The 24,426-nt window shown below is 32.3% G+C and overlaps 1 protein-coding gene across 11 annotated transcripts; it reads left to right on the top strand.

Moving 5' to 3' along the window:
- Positions 1-4,632: 4,632 nt before the first annotated feature.
- On the top strand, positions 4,633-22,865 carry LOC107021789 (protein unc-13 homolog). 11 transcript variants are annotated; one of them, XM_027917493.1, is made up of 6 exons: positions 4,633-5,001; positions 5,618-5,700; positions 6,099-6,138; positions 10,343-10,382; positions 11,593-11,694; positions 13,014-13,427. In XM_027917493.1, the coding sequence occupies exons 2-6, from the start codon at positions 5,655-5,657 to the stop codon at positions 13,077-13,079; spliced, it is 294 nt and encodes a 97-aa protein (XP_027773294.1). In that variant the 5' UTR covers positions 4,633-5,001; positions 5,618-5,654; the 3' UTR covers positions 13,080-13,427. The 11 variants fall into 11 exon arrangements, 3 of the variants coding, with proteins under 3 accessions (XP_027773294.1, XP_027773295.1, XP_027773296.1); XM_027917494.1 differs by having other exon boundaries at positions 6,077-6,138; XR_001457077.2 differs by lacking the exons at positions 5,618-5,700; positions 6,099-6,138; positions 10,343-10,382 and adding exons at positions 19,799-19,961; positions 21,509-22,865 and having other exon boundaries at positions 13,014-13,230.
- Positions 22,866-24,426: the final 1,561 nt, after the last annotated feature.

Below are 24,426 nucleotides of genomic sequence, written 5' to 3'. Positions count from 1 at the left end.
TCATCCTGTGTTATGGATGTGAAATGTTAGTGATGACTTGCTTTGACCTTAGAATCGAAAGAAATGATTCATAGAAGAGTTCATATAGTCTTACTCCCAGCGGGAAATGATGTGCTTAGATAGAAAGGTCGTTAAGTGTTCTTGTTGTTCATAATATGGGGGTTGGCTTGAAATTTTGATCACCTTGATAGGTGTAGTAAGTTTGGGAAAGTTTAGTCCTGGTTTTGTAGGCTCGTATGAGATTTTGAGTGGAGTTAGTAAGGTTGCTTGTAAACTAGAGTTGCTTAATGAGTGGCACCGGTGTACCCGATTTCCATGTCTCTTGGATATATGAGGGTGTTGGATATCTAAAATTCATAGATCGTTTAGAAGAGTTGAGAGTTAATATGAATTTCTCTAATTTAGAAATAGCGGTAGGGATCTTAGACCGGCAAGTTAGTAAATGGAATAAGAAGGAAGTTTCTTCCATGAAAGTGTTAAGGAGAGACCTTTAAGTGACGGTTTTAGGTGAGGGTGCTACTGGGGAGGCTGAGGCTAATAAGATGTCCTGATATACTTATATTTTCCTTCTATACCTCATTTAGTCTTGAGATGATATGTTCCTCTTAATTGTATTATGTTTTGGAGTCATTTGTGTTTAAGATATTTCCATGATTTCTTTATGTGGTGCATGTTCATAAAAACTCATTTTTTGAAAAAAATGAAGTTGCATGCTTAATTTTCCACATTTTGTTGTCCATTGAGTATGAGTTGCCTATTTGACTTCACGAAATGAATAAATGAACATGCTTTGATATGATTTTTGATAGTAAGTTGCATTTAGACTCAATCATAATTATTGAGTATTCATCAAAGCTTGGAGAAGGTAATTTCCACTATGAACATGAGAAATGTTGAATTTACAGGCATAATGGGTTGTTAGATGTAGTTCCCTACTTTCTTGAGATGCATTAAATGTGTTTGAGTTGGAGTCAATGTTTCCTCCTTAGTTGCGTGCATTTAGATGTGTTGCATGCATGATGGGTTGCTAGTATTGAGTCTTTATTTTCATAGGGTGTCAAGATCGTTATTCGACAATGAATGTCCCCAAGGGGAAGATATTTTGACACCCCATAGTCTAGTAGACCATATAGGGCTAAGTTTGAGGGATACAAGTCAAAGACTAGAGGGCATGCGTCAAGGCAAATGAGCAAGGGCCAAGGCTTCTCCAAACTTGCCATGGCACTGCCCATGACCATGAGAGACTTCACGGCTCGTGGTGCCACCCGTGGTGGTAAGGCAGTGAATCCCTCAAGGCTTCTCAATTAGGCCTCCTCCACACGAGCGATTTCACGGCTCGTGAAGGCCTAGATGGCTTGTGGGAGTGGCCGTGGACTTGCCTTGAATATTGGATAGCTTTTATGGTGGGTCTTAGACACTATTAAAGGGATCACGGGCAACATGATAGGTCGTGGTTCCTTTGACGGCTCATGAAGGTGGCCTTAGTGCATGGCGCACTAGGCTACGTAAATAAGGGTAAAATGAGAAATTCCTTTTCAAGTTAGCTTTAAATGAGGTTGTTTTTCCTTGAATTAATACACCTATATAATCTATTTTAACCCTTTGGCAACTCCAATTAAGTCATTATCTCATATACCCCAAAATAATCCCAAAGTTCATCCTCTCTAAAATTCTCTCTCCAGAAAACTCAAAGAAGAAAAAGAATAGGGTCAAGCTAGGTCAAGTACCATTGTTTGTAGATTGGTATGCTTTTTAAAAGGTATGATGACTTATTCGTTCATGGCATATTTTCATTCATGAAGCCCCATGTTTTCCCCAATAGTGAAGATGAACCCCCAATTCTAGTTAGAGTTTCTTCCTATACTGTGGGTATTGTTGTATGTTGATTCAATTGAGTGGATAATGGTTGTTTATTATTGAATTAGTATTATATCATGTTTTTAAGATGAAATAACACGTTTACATGCCTAACCCATGTCTAGAGACATAAAATTAAAGTAAGTGAGTTTTATGCCATGAAAGAGGAAATTGAGGATTTAGATGTAATCTTCTAAGATTGATGAAATACATGATAGATTAATTGGAAGTGAAGTAATTAGATATGGATTTCTTGAGAGTTGAACACCTAGACACTATATGACTTAGACTAAAGTGCACATGATGACTTATGAGTAGTAATGTTGATATTGAGTTTATATGATGCTATACGATTAGAATTGATTCAGTCATAGTCTCGCCTTATACACACTTGAAGCCTATGTTCACTAGATAAATTGAGAAAGGTATGGTAGTTATCTCACACCACGTATTGCACATTTTGTTCATCCAAGCTGGACAGATCTACGTTCAAGATAGAGAGGGAGAGCCTTCCCATTTCTTTGATGCACTTGTTTCAGAATGAAACATGTGGTTAGATTGTCTGAGAATTAAACATATATGATCCATGTGAAGTATTTCTTGAGAGTAAAACTTGTAGTATGAATGTGATTTCTAGGTCCTTGAGGATAAAAACTAATATGAATGAAGCAGGAATGTCAAGGCTTTGAGAGTAAAGCTGTTAGTATGTTTATTTGTATATGGTATCATTGTGGAAGGACTTTATTCACATGACCTATCATAGGATTGCTTAGATTAAAAGTTAGAGCTGCTAAGAGGGTTTTCATCTTTTATATTGGAGGTGTTGACACCCAATTTTGACCCTCCACAATGTATATCAATCTTCAAAGTTCTTCGATTTCAAACGATTGAAACAATTAATTTTACAAAAATTCAAAATATTTTCAAGTTATGTATAAAGTATTCTTTTCCTTTTTAATAATTTTAAATAAAATTATGTATATTTTTACAATTATGTCATTTTTTGAATATTCGAAAATCATCTCAATTTTTTTAGTTAAATATTTTATTGAATTAGTTAAGTTTTAAATTATGATTATAAGTTTGATTTATTAAGTTTAATTGAGTTTACTATTTTATTTCTTCGAAATTAAAAGCTCGTTAGTTGATTATATTAATTCGTCTCATATAAATTTTAGCCAAATTCACTAGTCAAACTCAAGTTGGTTAAGTTTTCACTTAAGTTGGCTAATTTTGCAATTAAGTTGGCCAAGTTTTAAATTCAAATCGAGCCTTTTCCTTACATTACATTCCTTCAAGGAAAAATTAGCAAATAAGTCAAACTCCCTAACATAATTATAAAAAACATTTATACTTTAAAATAATTATTGAAATTGTCAATATGTCAATATTTTACCAAATAAAATGTATTTAATGTAATTAATTTTCTATCCTTTTATTTCTCAAATCAGGCCCCACATTCCACTAATTTTACTCTCCAATACGTGTGAAAAAAGAATATTAAAAACTCTCATTATTCACTTTCCCCTCTTTCTAGGTTCTTTACTCTCAATTTCTCCCTTCTCTCTCTTCAGTTTTCACTATTGTTCTCTTCTTCCTTGTGAAAATCACCTATTCTATTTTCTTTCAGTTTATACAAGAAATCTCTCTATATTATTTTCTTAGAATTTTGTATCCTTTTTCAACTAATATTCAAATTAGTGTGTATGCTTGTATTCATTCAAAATCTCATGTTGTATAGTTTATGAATCTTGTATTTGTTCTTAATTGAATCCATCCCAAATGTATACAAAATACATATGTATTTTATTTATATAAAGAACAACTTCCTATTAGTTTCTTTTGTTTTTTTTTAATAAAAAAAATCAGAATTTCGTATCCTTTCTCAATTTGTATTTAAAATCGTATGTATACAATTAATATTGGTATTCATTCAAAAATCATGTTTCATAGTTTATAAATTTGGTATTTGTTCCAAAATTATATTCATTCTAAAGGTATGTCAACTAGTTATATATTTTATTTAAGAATGATTACAACAAATATTCATTTATTCCTTTTCAATTTTATGTTTCATTCTCACTTTTTTATCATACTATTTTTTTTTGTATTGTATATATTACGATATAAAATTCTAAATAAAATATAAAACAAATAGAAATACAAATAAAATACATATTGAAATAAATACGAAATACAACATTTTTGAAGAAAAAAAATAGACAGGGAAAATTTATTTGAATAAAAATATGTTTCTTAAATAACTATAGATTCATTTGGCATACCTATTGAAATGAATACAAAATTATAAAAAACTACAACATAAAACTATAATGAATATAAGTAGAATACATAGTGGAATGAATACAATTTAAAAAATGTTAAATTTCTGGAGAAAAAAAAAGAACAAAGTTTGAGTTTTGTTTGAAAATGTAATTTATGAGAAAATTAAGTGATCCTTAACTTCTTTGAAATATTCTCTCCCTTGATTTTCTCCCTTTTGTTATTTAATAATTCTATTCTTTAAATAAAAACAAATAATAAAAACATAAATAAGATACATAACAAACTAAAAAATTAATATTTTTACTAAATATTGTAAATGTTGCTAATGAGGCCTTTTAAATGTTAAAATATTGACATTTTAAAAAATTTTCCCCTCCCATTAACAGAACAAATTTTTTTGGGCCTTTTTGCCTCTTTTCAGCAGCCCAATCTACCAATTACATACCCAGCCCAACCCCAGTGCGCTCTTCTCCTTCAACCCAGCGAGACCCAGCTCATCAGTGGCGACCAGTACGCTCGAAGCCCGGGAGCCTCGCACGTTTTCTCTTCCTCTCTCTCTTTTCAAAATTAAATTTCAAATTAAAACTTGAAGAGTTGAGGAAATATATTTCAAATTAAAACTAGAAGCGGAGCTTTCTTGCGCTTGCTTCCTCCTTTCCTCCCAAATCAACGATCATCCATTCAATTCCGTTGAGAATGGGTGCGAATTGAGTCAGTCCTCCAAGAAAATTTCATCTTCTAATACAATAAGTTTAGAAATGGGAAAATCCCTACAATAGCTTAGTTAATTCACAAGTAAAAGTTGACAAGTCTTCCTTGGTCGATTTTGAAGGCATTTCCGGCGAGATTCCTTTTGTGGTGAGTTAGTTACCTCAAACTTTGTTTTTTATGTCCTCTGTATCCAGAAAGGTGATCTCCATCCCTGTTCTATTTTTTTTTATTTATTTCTTGAAGCGTCCATTGCTTGCTCCATCCTTAGTTGTTAAATTATTTAAATGATGAGATTTTGGGCGTATTTCAATTCATTGTTGGCTGTGAATGAGTAGCATAGCTGGTCTGTTCATTCATAGCTTATTTGTTCCGCTTTCAGCCCTTTCTGCTTGAGGTTTGATGATCCTGTTTGATGCTGAGCTGGCCTTTTCCGTATTAATTTCCCCTTGTTCATGTCTGTTAGTTCAGCTGCTAATTTCTGAATGTAGCAATATTCTTAAAGGTTATTTGATTTACGGTCTTTGGTATGTTGAGTACTTATGTTTGTTAGCGAGGGACATGATGAGTGAAGGTGTTAAAAGGGCATGATCCACAAAATCACATGGAAGAAAATTGTCAGGAAAAACCTACAATTTCTTCGAATTCCTGTAGACATAGTGAAAAATAGGTCACAATAGAAAAGGTTTTCAGTTGGGATTATGTTTTAGTCAGCAACTCTTGTAAAGGAAGAAAAAGTACATTCTTTGTGTCTCTTCTTGTGAAGGAGCACGAAGATGATTAAAACAAAGAAAAACAATTGAATGGAGAAGAAGTGGAACTCTTGTTATTGCATGCATGGATTTCAATGTAAGTTTCTTAACTTAGCTTAGATTTATAATTGTAGATTCCATTACTATAGAATTGGATTGTAAGTTTAAGAAAATAATGGTAAAGAGATAGATGTATCTGTTAAATTCTTGGAATTCGGGCAGGTTCGTTACATGATTGGACTAAGCTCTAATATTTCGACATACGTGAAAGGAAACAGAGGAGTAGTAAGATAATCTTAGTTTATTACCATGAGATATTAATCAAGATAAGGCTGCTTTGTACGATAAAAGCACCAATTAGGCGACTTGGCAGATGAGTCAGTCACAGAACCTCATGGGATGGGTATTTAACTATAGTATGAATTATCATAAACGAGGAAGTTAACACAAAATTGATATGAATGTGATTATAGATTGACCAAGGAATTTGTACAGATCACTCGAGCGACGAGCTTGGAATTTCAGCACGAGTACTGTGAGTAGTAATCTTACCACAATTTCTTTTTATAACTTCCATGACTTATGTATGCTTTATAAAGTGAATGATTTACCGAAACACTTTGAGCTTGCATATGGGACAAGTCTTTTTACTTGATATGATACCGAAATAGTTATTTGACATGTTTATCAATACTTGAGATATGATTACATTAAAGTTATCCGACATTAATTTTATAGTTTTAACATTTATTTTATACATTAAAGTATTAACTTTCATATAATTTGGTAATATGACTTATACTTTTTTATGATTTTTATCTTTTAACATATTTTATTGAGTTTTTGAGACTTAAAATTTTGAATGGTCCAATAAAGTTTACCATGATATTAATAATTCTAATAAAGCTTAATTTAAGATCAAATCAATACTAAAGCTAACCAAAAAATTTAATTGAAAGTTAAGCATGACAATAATGTTGAATATTTGTTCTTTGATTTTACATTGGTTTAGACATTTAAAATGGATAACCTACTTTTAACTTTTCTCTTAAATGTTTAATAATGTAATAAATACTTATTATACTTATTTTACCATGATTTAGTACTTTTAAGTTATGATAATTTTTATTATGACTTATCAATTTGCAATATTTATTTTATACGATTTCATAATTATTTTTTGTTGAATATTTTAGTGTCATAACTAATCTCATATTTTGTTTTATTTTCTTAAGAAATACCTTAGATAGTTATATGTTGATCGGACTAGAGAAATATTTGGAGAACAAGTTAAAATATGTTTGTATGAATAATTAACCGAAAATCCAAAAACATCCAAGGTTTATTAGTTTAGTTTAATTTATAAATTTAAAACTTTTGACACTAATTATTTGGTTTGATATTTGAAAAACTCAAAGCAAACTAAAACACTCGAGGTTGAAAAGCTCACAAAAAACCGTAGCTCTATTAGTTGGTTTGGTTTATAAATTGAAAAATTTGATACAAATGGTTTGGTTTTATAATTGAAAACCAGAACCAATCCGGTCATGTACACCCTTTTAGTGTCATAACTAATCTCATATTTTGTGTTATTTTTTTATGAAATACCTTAGATAGTTGTATTTTGGTTGAACTAAAGAAATATTTTGAGCACAAGTTAATTATATGTTTGTATGAATACTTAACTAAAAAATCCAAAAAACATCCAAGGTTTATTAGTTTGTTTTGATTTATATATTTAAAACAAATAGTTTGGTTTGATATTTGAAAAATTCAAACCAACCCAAAAAAACTCGAGGTTGAGAAACTCAAAAAAACCCTAGATTAATTAGTTGGTTTGGTTTATAAAATGTAAAATTCGACACAAATGGTTTGATTTAATATTTGAAAAATCTGAACCAACCCGGTGATGTACATCCTTGCATTTTGCATATTGCATATTGCGTATTGCATATCGCATAGCGCGTATTGTATATAGCCTATGGCATATCGTATATCGCATATCGCATATCATATATCGAGAGATATATTGAAAGAGACCAAGAATTCTCACCATATCTTAGATTCATGGACCAGTTCAGTATAGTGGGATCCTTCATTCTCATTTGTTTCCACCGAGAATTGTTTATAAAACTCTTTGACCCCCAACTTTGGAGTATCCTACTTTCACGTAATTCAAAGGGTTCAACAAGCAATCAATTTTTCACGATCAAGGGTGTGCTACTCTTTGTAGTAGCGGTCCTTATATATCGTATTAACAATCAAAATATGGTCGAAAGAGAAAATCTCTATTTGATAGGGCTTCTTCCTATACTTGTGAATTCCATTGGACTTATAAATGATACATTGGAAGAATCCGTGGGGTTTTCCAATATCAATAGGTTGATTGTTTTGCTCCTGTATCTTCCTAAAGAAAAAAAAAGACCTCTGAGTGTTGTTTCCTGAATCCGAAAGGGAGAACTTGAGTTCTCCCAATAACTAAAAAGTGTAACATGCCTGAATAAAATCGGGGTTCGCGTTGGTGGAGGAACTGGATCGGTAAAAAGAGGGATTCTAGTTGTAAGAATCTAATGGATCTTCTTTTGGTCTCGTCTATGTGCATAACTAAACAACCTAATACCTTAATCTGTTCTCTCTTTTGATGTAAAAATAGGGCAAACTGATCTGATCCATAATCTCTATTTTCAAGCAAATTACAAACATCAAATCTAAATTGTGAGTATCAAACTAATTATCCATTTTAATCAATCTCTTTGAAGCATTTATCGGAGATAAGAAGTAAGAATCAAGTTTGCAACCATAATCATATGTTAACCCCATGCTAATTAGCCCAAATCAGTGTATGAACAACAACAAGACAAAGCATAACACAATACGCACTATATTAAATCAATCCCCAACCCATAATTTCACCCTAGACTTTGAGGTTTTATTCACCCATCACAAAATTCAAATAAATTATAACTTTCATGAAGGAAACCATGGTTAATATGATAAACAATTACAAGCAATACCCTCAATGAGTTCAACTTCTATTTGTCAATTTCAAGAGCAAAATTGAGAAACCCCAAAACTAGAAAAGTGTTCTTCACAAAAGTAAAAGTGTTTTTCTCCCTAAAAGATTCAGAATGTTTTCACACTCAAAAGCTCCGTTATTTCTCTCTTTTTTGGGCTAGTAATAGTTTCCAAAAATTTGGTCAAAACTCTTTGCGTGACCCATTTGCGACATTACTCGGGCTAGCCGAACACATTTGACGGATCACCGATTACTCTTTAGCTTGCCTTTTTCTTGCTTTAGGCTTCAAGTGTTTGAACCTCAGTTGACAAGCTTGTTTAAGTTTGCCTTTCATGTTTGGCAGATTATCGAGTACCACCTATGTTTGCCTTTTGACGCTTAAATTTTCTCTCCAAGCACTATTACCTTTGGCGATGGTCATGTCACTTGGGAGATATCCACTATGCATTATGTGATCAACAATGTGGAGTTTACGCTTTTTTTCATGCTTTTGGCCATTTTTTCTAACATGTATCCTTGCCTTGTCCCTTAGCCTTTGTAGCTGCAAATCATCAAAATATCATTAGAGTAGGAAACAATTAGGCGTTGAAGACACTAATTGTTGAACTACCTTAGCCTCAAATGAGTGTAAATCTACCACTTATCAACTCCCCCAACTTAAACAATTGCTTGTTTTCAAGTAAATCAAGAACACAATTAGTTCAAGAAGAATGTCTACAACAGTTCTCAATGAGAGCTAACATGCAAGTGCCTTTACAAGACTACTCTCAATAACATATTACACTACATCATGATCAAAAAAGTTCAAATGATTACTAGCCTGTATTAAATCAAGCTCGAGCTCACTATAACTTCTTTTTAAATGCGAGAGCATGCTTCAACAAATGCATTCCAGTGCCCTCACATAAAAAATGATTTCATACTCTCACAAAGAAAATAAATAAAGAAGTAGGAATCAACACAACTCTCACTCTCTCAAAAGAAAAATACTGTAATATCCCATATTTTAAACAAGGAAAAATACTTTAATATCCCATATTTTAAACAAGGACATGTTAGCCATTAGCCAAATATATAAAAAATTCCAATGGGCTTTAGCCCATCAGAAACCTATTTAGGGAAAAATTAAATTATCTAAAGTGATTATTGGAGTTACAGAGTTTCATCAGCAACTCTCTTTTTTTTTTTGACAAAAGGTAACAAATTTCGTCAGCAACTCTTGGAAAGGAAGAAAGAGTACATTCTTTGTGTCTCTTCTTGTGAAGGAGCATGAAGATGTTTAAAACAAAGAAAAATAATTACATGGAGAAGAAGTGGAACTCTTGTTATTGCATGTATGGATTTCAATTTAAGTTTCTTTACTTAGCTTAAAGATTTATAATTGTAGATTCCATGTCTATAGAATTGGGATTGTAAGTTTAAGAAAATAAGGGTTAAAGCGATAGATGTATCTGTTAAATTGATCGGACTAAGCTCTTATATATTAACATATGTGAAAGGAAATAGAGGAGTAGTTAGATAATCTTAGTTCATTACAATGTGATATTAATCAAGATAAGGCTACTTTGTACGATATAAGCACCTATTAGGAGACTTGGCAGATGAGTCAGTCATGGAACCTCATGGGCTGGGTATTTAACTATAGTATGAATTACCATAAACGAGGAAGTTAACACGAAATTGATATGAATGTGATTATAGATTGACTAACGAATTTGTACAGATCACTCGAGAGACGAGCTTGGCATTTCAGCACGAGTAGTGTGAGTAGTAATCTTACTACAATTTCTTTTTATAACTTTCATGACTTTTATTCATGGTTTATAAATTTAATGATTTACCGAAACACTTTGAACTTGCATATGGAACAAGTCTTTTTCTTGATATGCTACCGAAATAGTTATTTGAGATGAACTTGCTTTTATAAGACATGTTTATCGATACTTGAGATATGATTATCGTTATCCAAAGAGTTTCATATTTACTTGAGGTTCTAAAAACTCAAAGATCCTTAGAGGTTTTAAAAGGTTTTTTGGAAAGATTCTTGAGTGAAATACTTAAAAGCTTTACAAACTCTAGTATTTCTTGATGCATCGGTTGCTTGCTCGATCCTTAGCTGTTAAAGTGTTTAAATGATGAGATTTTGGGCATAGTTCGATTGATTGTTGGCTGTGAATCAGTAGCATAGCTGGTCTATTCATTCATAGCTTATTTGTTCCGCTTTCAGCCCTTTCTGCTTGAGGTTCGATGATCCTGTTGGACGCTGAGTTGGCTTTTTCTGGATTAATTTCCCCTTGTTCCTTTCTGTTAGTTCAGATGCTAATTTCTGAATCTAACAATATTCTTAGGGTCATTTGATTTACAGTCTTTGGTATGTTGAGTATTTACATTTGTAATTGAGGGACTGATGAGTGAAGGTGTTAAAAGGGCTTGAACCACAAAATCACATGGAACGAAATCGTCCCGAAAAACCTACAACCCGTTGGGATTCATATTGACATAGTGAATGATAGGTCACAAATATAAAAGGTTTATTTAGTTGGGACTATGTTTTAGTCATGTTAGTAGTAATTTAGGTCTTGTGTTTTGTGGGAGTCCTTTAGTCTTATATGAGATTTATATGCATTTCGAAAATACATAGAACTTCTAGAGTTTATTATTATTATTATTATTATTATTATTATTATTATTATTATTATTATTATTATTATTTAATCATTATAAATAATATGAGTTTAAGGAGCTTCAAATGGAACTGTATGAATTATGATCAGTGAGGATTCATATAGGCGAGCCCCTACTTGCTCAGGATTGAGGTCCATTTTTTTTATATTAACAAAAGTACCTGTAGTGTTTGTATGATAGTAAAATCCAGAACAATAGTGCAATGAATGATGTTATGTGAGTACATTCCTTAGGAAATCGATTTATAGGTTTGAATGACCAATTATGCAATTCTTCTTTTCCAACTAGGATGTTGAAGAAATTTTGGAGCTTCTTAAGTCCATATGGCGTATTTTGGGAATCGCAGAAACCATCCACTGCACGTGCTATGCTTGGTTATTATTTCGACAGGTATAAAATAGCAAAAAAAAATACTGATTTCTAGTTAGAGTTGCTTAAAGTATTACTAGCATTTTCTTTACTAATAACCTGCTGATGGTATATCAAATGTTTGGACTAGATTTTACTTTTTTAAATCATTTTAGTGGTGATGGACCACAAGCTCTTTGCAATATGTGGCACAGCCGGCAATTTCCTATTTAGAAAAGGAACTGAAATTTCTTCAATCTAGCTTGAAGTACCAGGATATCGTGTTTCCTTGACTGAGTTACTAAAAGGTTTGGAAGGCTTTGTTCTTTTTAAGTTAGTTAGATTTGTTGATGTCCTCTTGGAGTACTTTTTGGGTGATGCTAACATTCAATGCCAGTTTACTTCTTTCGCATAAAATGAATCTGGGGGTGATCAGAAGTGGTCATCACATCAGTTTCTCATTTGTTTGAATGTCTTTGAGTATTGAGTGGCCATTTAGATGCTTCATCCTTATCTAAAACTAATGATGCATCAAATTTGTGGTTGTACTTGCTCCCTAATTTGTACGATCTGCACTCCGTTTGTGGTACTTATAGGAACCTGAATTTTAATAATTTTGATAGCAATTTACCATTCACAATTAACAATAGGTTGTACAGAAAATACCATACACTACGTTTTCTGATCACTAAGGTATTATGCATTTGTTAATACAGATATCAACAATCCTGTTGAAGCTACCAAAGAAGACAAAATTACCCATCATTTTGAAATAACCTCGGTTTAACTTAAATGAAGAATGTGTAGCCTGCCTACTACCTATAAGATTGTTGATTAGTCACTTACAGTAGTAACCTAATATAGCTGAATTAAGGTGATTATTTTAAATGTGTGTTTTATTCAAGGAAAAATAATTCTTTTTTCCCAGTCTTATTCTTCAAGTCCTATTTTTCTCTGTGCGTTTTTCAACTTAGAAATTTGACCTTTGTCGAATCAAATGTGCTATTTATAGTCTAAATTATAATTTACATCTTCCTTAACTTCACTATGGACTGAAAATTGGTTTTCTGGAATACAAAACACTCATCCTCTCCTCGATCCACATTATTTAACTTCTGCAAATTTAAGTAAGTTCTTTTATTCCAATAAGCAATTGACTGTTAGGAAATTGCTTCCATCTTCTTTTGTTTACTATTTGTAAATAGATTCTTGACATGTTGCATCAATTTTTTCTTACTTGGTTACCTACCCTTATTTCAAATTTGGTTACTTGATTGCAGCCGATCCCCCCATTTTTCCTCCTTGTTTATTGTTGGTGCCTGATTGTTCTATTTCGATGTCTGCCCCTTGTGTTGTTGCAGTTTGTCATCACGGGAGAGCAAATGATGATGCAATATGTCATTGAACAGTTAAAAAAATACCATTAAACCGCAAGAGAGAATGCACTTGAAGAGTTTGCATTGTTGAGTTGAAAGGGAAAAGGGATCCCAAGAGTTGACTCTCTTTTAGTCTTTCTTGTTGCCAATTTCAAAATGGCCTGATAAGTAGTTGGGAGACTACCATCTCAATTATGATGAGGTTTGTGCACAATTATATTTTACTTTGATTAGGCGATTGCAAATCTTGTGCGCATGACAAGTCATTTGGTTTAACTTACATTTACACGTCTTTTCCGGCCTCAAAATTTTTGTTTGTGGTAGATCAACTCAAGCTTGTACTATAAACTCTGTTTAGCAATTTAAAACTAAGAAACTAACTTCTATATTTACTGTTTACCTACCTTTTCTGGTGAACTATTTTAATATTGTTCTGGGAAATCAAATCATATGTTAGATGTGCTGTCTGTGCATTCACTATAAACCATAAGATTCACATACGTGGCCATTCTTCCTTCTTGCCTCTACCTCCAACTCCTGGCCAGCTGTTTGGGACCTCCACGTTAGTCTTTGTCATCGCCCAGCTAATCCCCAGAATGCACAGAAAAGTATTCCACCACCTTGCAGCTGTTTGACAGTGAATAAACAGATGATTGTTTACCTCAGTTTCTTGTTCACACATAAATCATCTCGAACATATATGTTAGCCTCTTGTTTGTAAAGCTTCATGAGTAAGACTTGCTTTTCCTAATCAATAGCCAAGCAAAACACGAGACTTTCAATGGAAATTTCACCTTTCAAATTAGTTTCCATGGCCATCTCTCAGTCAATGAAATATTATAGTTCATCTTCCAATAGCATGTCTTCACTGTGTAGAGTTGGGTGCAGTGCTTGTTCAGAAACTAGTTAACTTAGTTTCTTCAGTTTGTAGAAGACCCTAACTCTAAAGTGCAACTCTATGATCTGTTCAATTAATTTTTTCGGATATTAGAGGACCCTAACTATGAACATCTGTACGCAAAATGTGGCTCTTTGACATCTGTTCTCTATTCTTGAATCTTCATTTTCTATTTCTTAGCTACATTTGGTTGTGAAATCTTCATTCTATACGGCCTAAGGGCATCTTCACCCCCCTTCTCTATTTTACTATCCAATATATTGTTCTCTATTTTTTCAAACAACCAACTCCAACTTAATTATCTATTTTACACTCCAAAGTGGAATCTTCTTCTCTCTCCTCAATATCACATATCGCATATTACATATCACATATCGTATATCCCGTATCGCATATAGCATATTGCATATCGCATAATGCATATAGCATATTGCATAGCGCATACCGCATATAGCATATAACATATCGTATGTCGCATATAGCATATTGCATATTGCGAGGGGCGTACAAAACCTAACCAAAAACTGAATCAAACTGCAACCGAGTCTAACCGTAAAAACCAACTAATGGTTTTGTTTTACTTGATTTAGTATTGGAAAAAACCTAACTATATTTGGGTTGGTTTAATTTTGACTAAAAATAAAAATCAACTAGAGGTCAAACTAACCCAACATTATATTTATAGTTTTAACATTTATTTTATACATTAAAGTATTTACTTTGATATAATATGGTAACATTACTTATATTTTTTCATGATTTTTATATTTTAACATATTTTATCGAGTTTTTGAGACTTGGAATTTTGAATGGTCCAATAAAGTTTACCATGATATTAGTAATTCTAATAAAGCTTAATTTAAAATCAAATCAATACTAATGCTAACCAAAAAAAATTAATTCAACACTAAGTTGTTGAATATTTGTACTTTGATTTTACATTGGTTTTGACATTTAAAATTGATAACCTGTTTTTAAATTTTCTCTTTAATGTTTAATATTGTAATAAATACTTATTAGACTTAGTTTAACATGATTTAGTACTTTTAAATTATGATAATTTTTATTATGACTTGTCAATTTGCAATATTTATTTTATATGATTTCATAATTATTTTTGTTGAATATTTAGTGTCATAACTAATCTCATGTTTTGTTTTATTTTCTTAAGAAATACCTTAGATAATTATATTTTGATCGAACTAAAGAAATATTTGGAGAACAACTTAAATATATGTTTGTATGAATAATTAACTGAAAATTCAAAAACGTCCAAGATTTATTAGTTTAGTTTGATTTATAAATATAAAAATTTTGACACTAATTGTTTGGTTTGATATTTGAAAAACCAAATTAAACTAAAACCACTCGAGGTTGAAAAGCTAGAAAAAAATCCTATCTTTATTAGTTGTTTGGCTTATAAATTGAAATATTCGACGCAAATGGTTTGATTTTATATTTGAAAACCAGAACCAATCCCGTCATGTACACCCTTTTAGTGTCATAACTAATCTCATATTTTGTGTTATTTTCTTATGAAATACCTTAGATAGTTGTATTTTGATTGAATTAAAGAAATATTTCGAGCACAACTTAATTATATGTTTGTATGAATACTTAACTGAAAAATCCAAAAAAATCCAAGGTTTATTAGTTTACATTGATTTATATATTTAAAACAAATGGTTTGGTTTGTTATTTAAAAAATTCAAACCAACCCAAAAAAACTCGACGTTGAAAAACTCTAAAAAAAAAACTAGATTAATTAGTTGGTTTGATTTATAAAATGTAAAATTCGACACAAATGGTTTGATTTAATATTTGAAAAATCTGAACCAACCCGGTTATGTACATCCTTGCATAATGCATATTGCGTATTACATATATCCTATTGCATAGCGCGTATTGCATATAGCATATTGTATAGCGCGTATTGTGTATAGCATATCGCTTATCGTATATCGCATATCGCATATCGCATATCACATATCGAGAGAGATCTTAAGAGAGATCAAGAATTTTCACCATATCTTAGATTCATGGACCAGTTCAGTATAGTGGAATCCTTCATTCTCATTTGTTTCCATCGAGAATTGTTTCTAAAATTCTTTGACCCCCAACTTTGGAGTATCCTACTTTGACTTATTCAAAGGGCTCAACAAGCAATCAATTTTTCATGATCAAGGGTGTGATACTCTTTGTAGTAGCGGTCCTTATATATCGTATTAACAATCGAAATATGATCGAAAGAGAAAATCTCTATTTGATAGGGTTTCTTCCTATACTTATGAATTCCATTGGACCCATAAATGATACATTGGAAGAATTCGCTGGATTTTCCAATATCAATAGGTTGATTGTTTTGCTCCTTTATCTTCCTAAAGAAAAAAGATCTCTGAGCGTTGTGCCCTGAATCCGAAAGAGAGAACTTGGGTTCTCCCAATAACTAAAAAGTGTAACATGCCTGAATAAAACCGGGGTTCGCATTGGTGGAGGAAGTGGATCGGTAGAAAGAGGGATTCTAGTTATAAGATATCTAATGAATCTTCTTTTGGTATCGTTTATGTGCATAACTAAACAACTCAATACCTTAATCTATTCTCTCTTTTGATGCAAAAATAGGACAAATTGATCTGATCCATAATCTCTATTTTCAATCAAATTACAAACATCAAATCTAAATTGCGAGTATCAAACTAATTATCCATTTTAATCAATCTCTTTCGACCATCAATCGAAGATCAGAAGTAAGAATCAAGTTTGCAACCATAATTCATATGTTAACCCCATGCTAATTAGCCCAACCCTAGACTTCGAGGTTTTATTCACGCATCACAAAATTTAAATAAATTATACCTTTCATGAAAGAAACAATGGGTAATATGATAAACAATTACAAGCAATACCCATTATGAGTTCAACTTCAATTTGTCAATTTCAAGAGCAAAGTTGAGAAACCCCAAAATTAGAAAAGTGTTCTTCACAAAAGTAAAAGTGTTTTTCTCCCTAAAAGATTCATAATGTTTTCACACTGAAAAGCTCCATTATGTCTCTCTTATTTCGGCTAGTAATAGCTTCGAACAATTTGGTCGGAAACTCTTTGCGTGACCCATTTGCGTCATTACTCGGGCTAACCGAACACATTTGACGGAACACTGATTACTCTTTAGCTTACCTTTTTCTTGCTCTAGGCTTCAAGTGTTTGAACCTCAGTTGACAAGCTTGTTCAAGTTTGCCTTTCATGTTTGGCAGATCATCGAGTACCACCTACGTTTGCTTTTTGACGCTTAAATTTTTTCTCCAAGCACTATCACCTTTGGCGATGGTCATGCCACTTGGGAGATTCCCCCTTTGCATTATGTGATCAACAATGTGGAGTTTACGTATCTTTTCATGTTTTGGGCCATTCTTTCTAACATGTATCCTTGCCTTGTCCCTTAGCCTTTGTAGCTGCAAATCATCAAAATATCATTAGAGTAGGACAAAATTAGGCGTTGAAGACACTAATTTTTAAACTAACTAAGCCTCAAATGAGTGTAAATCTACCACTCACCAACTCCCCCAACTTAAACATTTGCTTGTCTTCAAGTAAATCAAGAACACAATTAGTTCAAGAAGGATGTCTACAACAGTTCTCAATGAGAGCTAACATGCAAGTGCCTTTACAAGACTACTCTCAATGACATATTACACTACATCATGATAAAAATAATTCAAATGATGACTAGCCGGTATTAAATCAAGCTCGAGCTCACTATAGCTTCTTTTCTAATGCGAGAGCATGCTTCAACAAATGCATTCCAGTGCCCTCACATAAAAAATGATTCCATACTCTCACAAAGAAAATTAATAAAAAGTAGGAATCAACACAACTCTCACTATCTCAAAAGAGAAATACTGTAATATCCCATATTTTTAACAAGGACATATTAGCCATTAGCCAAATATATAAAAAATTCCGATGGGCCTTAGCCCATCAGAAACCTACCAAGGGAAAATTAAATTATCTAAAGTGATTATTGGAGTCACAGAGTTTCGTCAGCAACTATTTGAAAGAAAGAAAGAGTACATTCTTTGTGTCTCTTCTTGTGAAGGAGCATGAAGATGATTAAAACAGAGATAAATAATTAAATGGAGAAGAAGAAGTGGAACTCTTGTTATTGCATGTATGTATTTCAATATAAATTTCTTAACTTAGCTTAAAGATTTATAATTGTAGATTCTATGACAATAGAATTGGGATTGTTAGTTTAAGAAAATAAGGGTTAAAGAGATAGATTTATGTGTTTATTTCTTGGAAATCGGGCTTTTATATTTCGACATACGTGAAAGGAAATAGAAGAGTAGATAGATAATCTTAGTTTATTACAATGTGATATTAATCAAGATAACACTACTTTGTATGATATATGCACCAATTAGGCGACTTGGCAGATGAGTCAGTCACGGAACCTCATGGGCTGGTATTTAACTATACTATGAATTACCATAAACGAGGAAGTTAACACGAAATTGATATGAATGTGATTATAGATTGACCAAGGAATTTGTACAGATCACTCAAGCGAAGAGCTTGATATTTCAGCACGAGTATTGTGAGTAGTAATCTTACCACAATTTCTTTTTATAACTTTCATGACTTATACATGATTTATAAAGTGAATGATTTACTGAAACACTTTGAACTTGCATATGGGACAAGTCTTTTTACTTGATATGATACCGAAGTAGTTATTTGGGATGAACTTGCTTTTATAAGCCATGTTTATCGATACTTGAGATATGATTAGCGTTATTGAAATAGTTTAATATTTACTTGAGGTTCTAACAACTCAAAGATCCTAGAGGTTTAAAAAGGTTTTTGGGAAAGATTCTTTAGTGAAATACTTAAAAGCTTTACGAACTCTAGTATGTTCCAACAAGAGTACTGTAGATTTAGTGTTCAGACGGTTAACATGAACAAATACATGGTAAGATATTGTACTACTCAGAATACAAATAGGAGAACACCAATAATTTGTGGTGATTCATTAAGTTATTTATGAATTGCTACTGTCTTGACAGTTGAAAATGTGTAACTTGATAAGGAGTTCAAGAAATTTGTTCAAAATGATAGATTGAATGGAAATGTGACCCCAATTTTGAATAGGCTAGATATGCTCCCTACTTATTATCTACCGAAGTATTTTCGGATTTAGAGATTTGTTGGAGGGTTGGTTAGCCCTTAAACAACCCTATGGATGAAGACCTTAACCTACTTTCTGGTAGTTGATGGATGATTTAGCCAAAAGACTGAACAGATGTAACGAGATAAGTGACCATTAAGATAGTCATTCGAGTAGGACAAAACAAAGAAATCTTTCTTTGGAAATTTTAATATGAGTCTAAGAGTTGAAATGATAAATGCTTAGGACATTGGGCAATACTTTTACTGGTTGTGACTCCCGTGAAAATATTATTTTGCAGGACTTGTATACAAAGCTTGTTAGATTGAGTTGAGAGAAGGCCATAACATGACTAATATTATTATATTTATACAGTTAATATTAACATGTCATTTCATATGGACGTGTTATCTTCTTCTCAAGGTGATTCAATTGTCCCGAGAAGATGATTGCTTTTAAAAAAGGAATGTTCTCTTATCTATGCAATGGCATGAAGTGGATCATATACCTAGTCGAAAAGTACCATAACTGTGTTAATCGTCACATGTGACTACCTTTGCTGTTAATCCCCTTCAATTTGTTAATATTTCGTATTGAATCCCTGTTTCCTAGTGTAATTATTCTTTTAATTACCTCTAGTCATTTTATACCTCTATATGGTTCCTAATCTAATTATTGTTTTAAGATGTGGATATTCTAATATGTAGATTATTCCAAGAACAACAATTTCATCTGCTAATAGTATCAGTTTAGAATGGGGAAAATCCCTAGAACAGCTTGGTTGAATTCGAAGGCATTTCCGACGAGATTCTTTTGGTGGTGAGTTAGTTTCCTCAAAGTTTGTTGTCTCAGTACGCTGCATACAAAAAGGTAACCTCCATTCCCGTTCTTATTATTATTATTATTATTATTATTTATTTCTTGATGCATCGGTTGCTTGCTCCATCTTTAGATGTTAAAGTGTTTAAATGATGAGATTTTGGACGTATTTCGATTGATTGTTGGCTGTGAATTAGTAGTATAGCTGGTCTGTTCATTCATAACTTATTTGTTCCGCTTTCAGCCCTTTCTGCTTAAGGTTCGATGATCCCATTGGATGTTGAGTTGGCTTTTTCCGGATTTATTTCCCCTTGTTCCTTTCTGTTAGTTTAGTTGCTAATTTCTGAATCTAGCAATATTCTTAAGGGTCATTTAATTTACAGTCTTTGGTATGTTGAGTATTTATGTTTGTAATTGAGGGACATGATGAGTGAAGGTGTTAAAAGGGCATGAACCACAGAATCACATGGAACGAAATTGTCCCGAAAAACCTACAACCTGTTTGAAGTCATGTTGACATAGTGAATGATAGGTCACAATAGAAAAGGTTTATTTAGTTGGGACTATGTTTTAGTCTTGTGTTTTGTGGGAGTCCTTTAGTCTTATATGAGATTTATATGCATTTTGAAAATATATAGAACTTTTAGAGCTTATTATTATTATTATTATTATTATTATTATTATTATTTTATTTATATATTTCTTGATGCATCGGTTGCTTTCTCCATCCTTAGATATTAAAGTGTTTAAATGATGCGATTTTGGACGTATTTCGATTGATTGTTGGTAGTGAATCAGTAGCATAGCTGTTCTCTTCATTCATAACTTATTTGTTCCGCTTTCAGCCCTTTTTGCTTGAGGTTCGATGTTCCTATTGGATGCTGAGTTGGCTTTTTTTGAATTTATTTCCCCTTGTTCCTTTCTGTTAGTTCAGTTACTAATTTCTGAATCTAGCAATATTCTTAAGGGTCATTTGATTTACGATCTTTGGTATGTTGAGTATTTATGTTTGTAATTGAGGGACATGATGAGTGAAGGTGTTAAAAGGGCATGAACACAATTGCAACGAAATTGTCCCGAAAAACCTACAACCTATTGGAAGTCATGTTGACATAGTGAATGATAGGTCCCAATAGAAAAGGTTTATTTAGTTGGGACTATGTTTTAGTCATGTTAATAGTAATTTAGGTCTTGTGTTTTGTTGGAGTCGATTAGTGTTATATGAGATTTATATGCATTTTGAAATTATATAGAATTTCTAGAGCTTATTATTATTATTATTATTGTTGTTGTTGTTGTTGTTGTTGTTGTTGTTGTTGTTGTTGTATTATTATTATTTAATCATAATAAATAATATGGGTTTAAGGATCTTCAAATTCAACTATATGAATTATGATCAGTGAGGATTCATATAGGTGGGCCCCTACTTGCTCAGGACTGAGGTCAATTTTTTTATATTAACAAAATTACCTGTTATGTTTGTATAGTAGTAAAATCCTGAACAGTAGTGCAATGAATGATGTTATGTGAGTATATTCCTTAGGAAGTCGATTTATAGGTTTGAATGACAAATTATGAACTTTTTCTCTTCCAACCAGGACATTGAAGAAATATTGGAGCTTCTTAAGTCCATATGGCGTATTTTGGGAATCACAGACTTCACTGTGTAGACCCCTTGGTTGTGTATTACCATATTCGCTTGTCGAATCTTGGAGATGTACCTGTGAAATCATTGAGGACCTCTAATAACTTGGAAATTTCCCAATAGTTTAATGCTCTTCTAAAAGGCAGAATGACCTGAAAAACCCTTGTAGTTTTATGTTTGTCAGTTGGACCTTTCTACCAACGATTTTGTCAATTGAAGACTTAAAGTTATTAAAACACTGAACCTTAAACCCCTCTGATCATGTGTGTCTTCCAATCGCACTGATGTGGACAACACCTCACTATCCACATCAGAAATATATTGTCACATCATTTTTTATTACAAATTATATTTTTTTTACAAGAAATCTCAAACTAATCTCCAAAATCCTTTCTTTCTTGATTTCTTTCCATTTTTTTTTATCTTCCCCTATATATTTTTTTTATCTATTTTGCTATTAATCATTCATTTTTTTGTTTCCTAGTTAATTTTTTTTTACGTTGAATAGGAATTAGAGATGAGCAAAGCTATGTTATGTTTTTTATTATAAATTTTGCTATTTTAATGGTGATGAGAAATAAAGTAACTAAAATGGAGGATGAGAGAAAGAAGAGAAGGATACCAAAAATGGGTCATTATAGAAAACTCTTCAAAAATGTGCTCTCAATAAAATTGCCTTACATTTAGAAAGAATCAAACCTATGTTTTTAAAAACCCATCTAAAATCTGCATCTATTTCACAATTTAGAACTTTTTTCCCCCCTCTTTTATCCAAATCTAAGTAAATACTTTATTCCAATCATTATAGAATCTCAAATGATAGGTAGCATATGAGAAGAGTATTGGAAGATATTGAAGAGGATGTGTGTGTGGTGATGGTAGGAGTTGGGTGAAATTATGACAAGGAACAAGACGGAACGTACAACATATTGGGGAATGTTTTTTTTTTAAAAAAATTAATTGTTATATTTTTCTTTAGATTTATTTTTAAAACAAATTAAATAATTGTCTTCACTTGCTTTTAAATGTGTGTGACCACTCTCTTGATCTGATTCAGCAAAAAAAACACCACATAAGCTTAGTCAGCGGTCAAAGGGGTTTAAAATAATATGTTTTACTAACTTTGAGTGTTCAATTGACCAAGTCGTGAGTAGAAGGGTCCAGATGATAAATGGAGCCAAGTACAAGGATCTTCTAGGTCATTCCGCCCTTCTAAAAATTAGATCCCAACCCTGTTGACTACGGACTTGTGCCACAGTGGCGTTGCTTTGCAAACTCATGTATATGATTGAAGAAATATGTTTCTCAAACTGTCTTCCCCTGACCATATTTCATTCTAGAACTGTCTTTAGACCATCCCCCACACTGATGCATGTGTTTCTTTCTTAAGTGTGGTCATAATCTTCTAATTGGTTTCCAAACACTGCACCCAAAAGTGCCCATAACCTCTTTAGTTGTTCCACTGATTAAATAAACCATATTTTCTTGCAATGAATCTTTTCCATTAGGCTCTGTCCTCAGTACAAAATCTCCATAACCATTTCTGAAGTAGACAACGGTTCTTGAGACTCAGATTCTTAGTGTGAGTGCATCCCACTTTACTGGGTCATTTCCTCTTTCCTTGTTACTTGCCATTGAAATGTTCTCCTTAGCCTACTAATTTTCTTCTCAATGTTCTTGGGGATTGTAAATAAGCTCATCATGTAGGTGGCAGACCATCCAACACTGATTTGATGAGTGTTACTCTACCACCCAGAGACAGGTACTGGCTTTTCCATTTGGCTAGTTTTCTCTCACATCTCTCCAACACCACATACCACACTTCCAGCTTTTGTTCTTTGCTCCGAAAGGTTTACAAAGGTAAAGAATTGTTACTTGTTGGAAAAGGAAACTTAAACTGGTTGTGTAATATAATTAATGTTGTTGAAATCTTTCTATATGTTGGGGCAATGTTTGTTCAAAAACTCGTTAAATTAGTTTCTTCAGTTGTAGAAGACCAAACTGTAAAGTACAACTCTGTGATCAGTTAGTTTAATTTCTTCAGATATTAGAGGACCCTAACTATGAAAATTCATATGCAAAGTATGGCTCTTTAAAAATTTGTTCTCTATTCTTGAATCTTCATTTCTATCTCTTAGCTACATTTCAGTGTGAAATCTTCATTCTATACAGCCTAAGGGCATCTTCAACTCTCTTTTCTATTTTACTTTTCAAATATAAAATTCTCTATTTTTTCAGACAACCAACTCCAACCCCAATTTCTCTATTTTACTCTCAAAAAAGAATCTTCTTCTCTCTCCTCAATATCACACATCGTATATAGTTTATAGTATATCACATATCGCATAACACATATAGCATATTGCATAGCGCATAGCGCATGTCGCATATAGCATATCACACATCGCTAGAGGGTGTACAAAATCGAACCGAAAGTTGAATCAAACCACAAGCGAGTTGAAACGAAAAAAACCCAAGTGATGGTTTTGTTTGACTTGATTTAGTCTTGGAAAAAAAAACTAACTACACTTGGGTTGGGTTGGTTTTAACTAAAAAAATTCAACCCGAGACCAAAGCAACCCGACATTATTTTTATAGTTTTAACATTTATTTTATACATTAAAGTATTTATAATTTCTAAATATTACTCATAGTTTTTCATGATTTTTATCTTTGAACATATTTTTTCAAGTTTTTGAGAGTTGGAATTTTGAATTGTCCAATAAAGATTACCATGATATTAGTAATTCTAATAAAGCTCAATTTAAAATCAAATCAATACTAATGCTAATCAAAAAGTTAATTCAACACTAAGAATGACAATAATGTTTAAAATTTATTTTTAGTTTTACATTGATTTAGACATTTAAA

Source organism: Solanum pennellii, chromosome 6 (genome assembly GCF_001406875.1).
Source record: "Solanum pennellii chromosome 6, SPENNV200".
NCBI classification, from domain to species: domain Eukaryota; kingdom Viridiplantae; phylum Streptophyta; class Magnoliopsida; order Solanales; family Solanaceae; genus Solanum; species Solanum pennellii.
This window is presented reverse-complemented; position numbering and strand designations above follow the sequence as displayed.

Excerpts from the sequence above, each read along its gene's own strand:
- LOC107021789 (XM_027917493.1), top strand. The coding sequence starts at position 5,655 with ATGGAGAAGAAGTGGAACTCTTGTTATTGCATGCATGGATTTCAAT. Across the intron at positions 5,701-6,098 it reads TTGCATGCATGGATTTCAAT|ATCACTCGAGCGACGAGCTT; the intron begins GTAAGTTTCTTA and ends GAATTTGTACAG. Across the intron at positions 11,695-13,013 it reads CTTGGTTATTATTTCGACAG|TTTGTCATCACGGGAGAGCA; the intron begins GTATAAAATAGC and ends GTGTTGTTGCAG.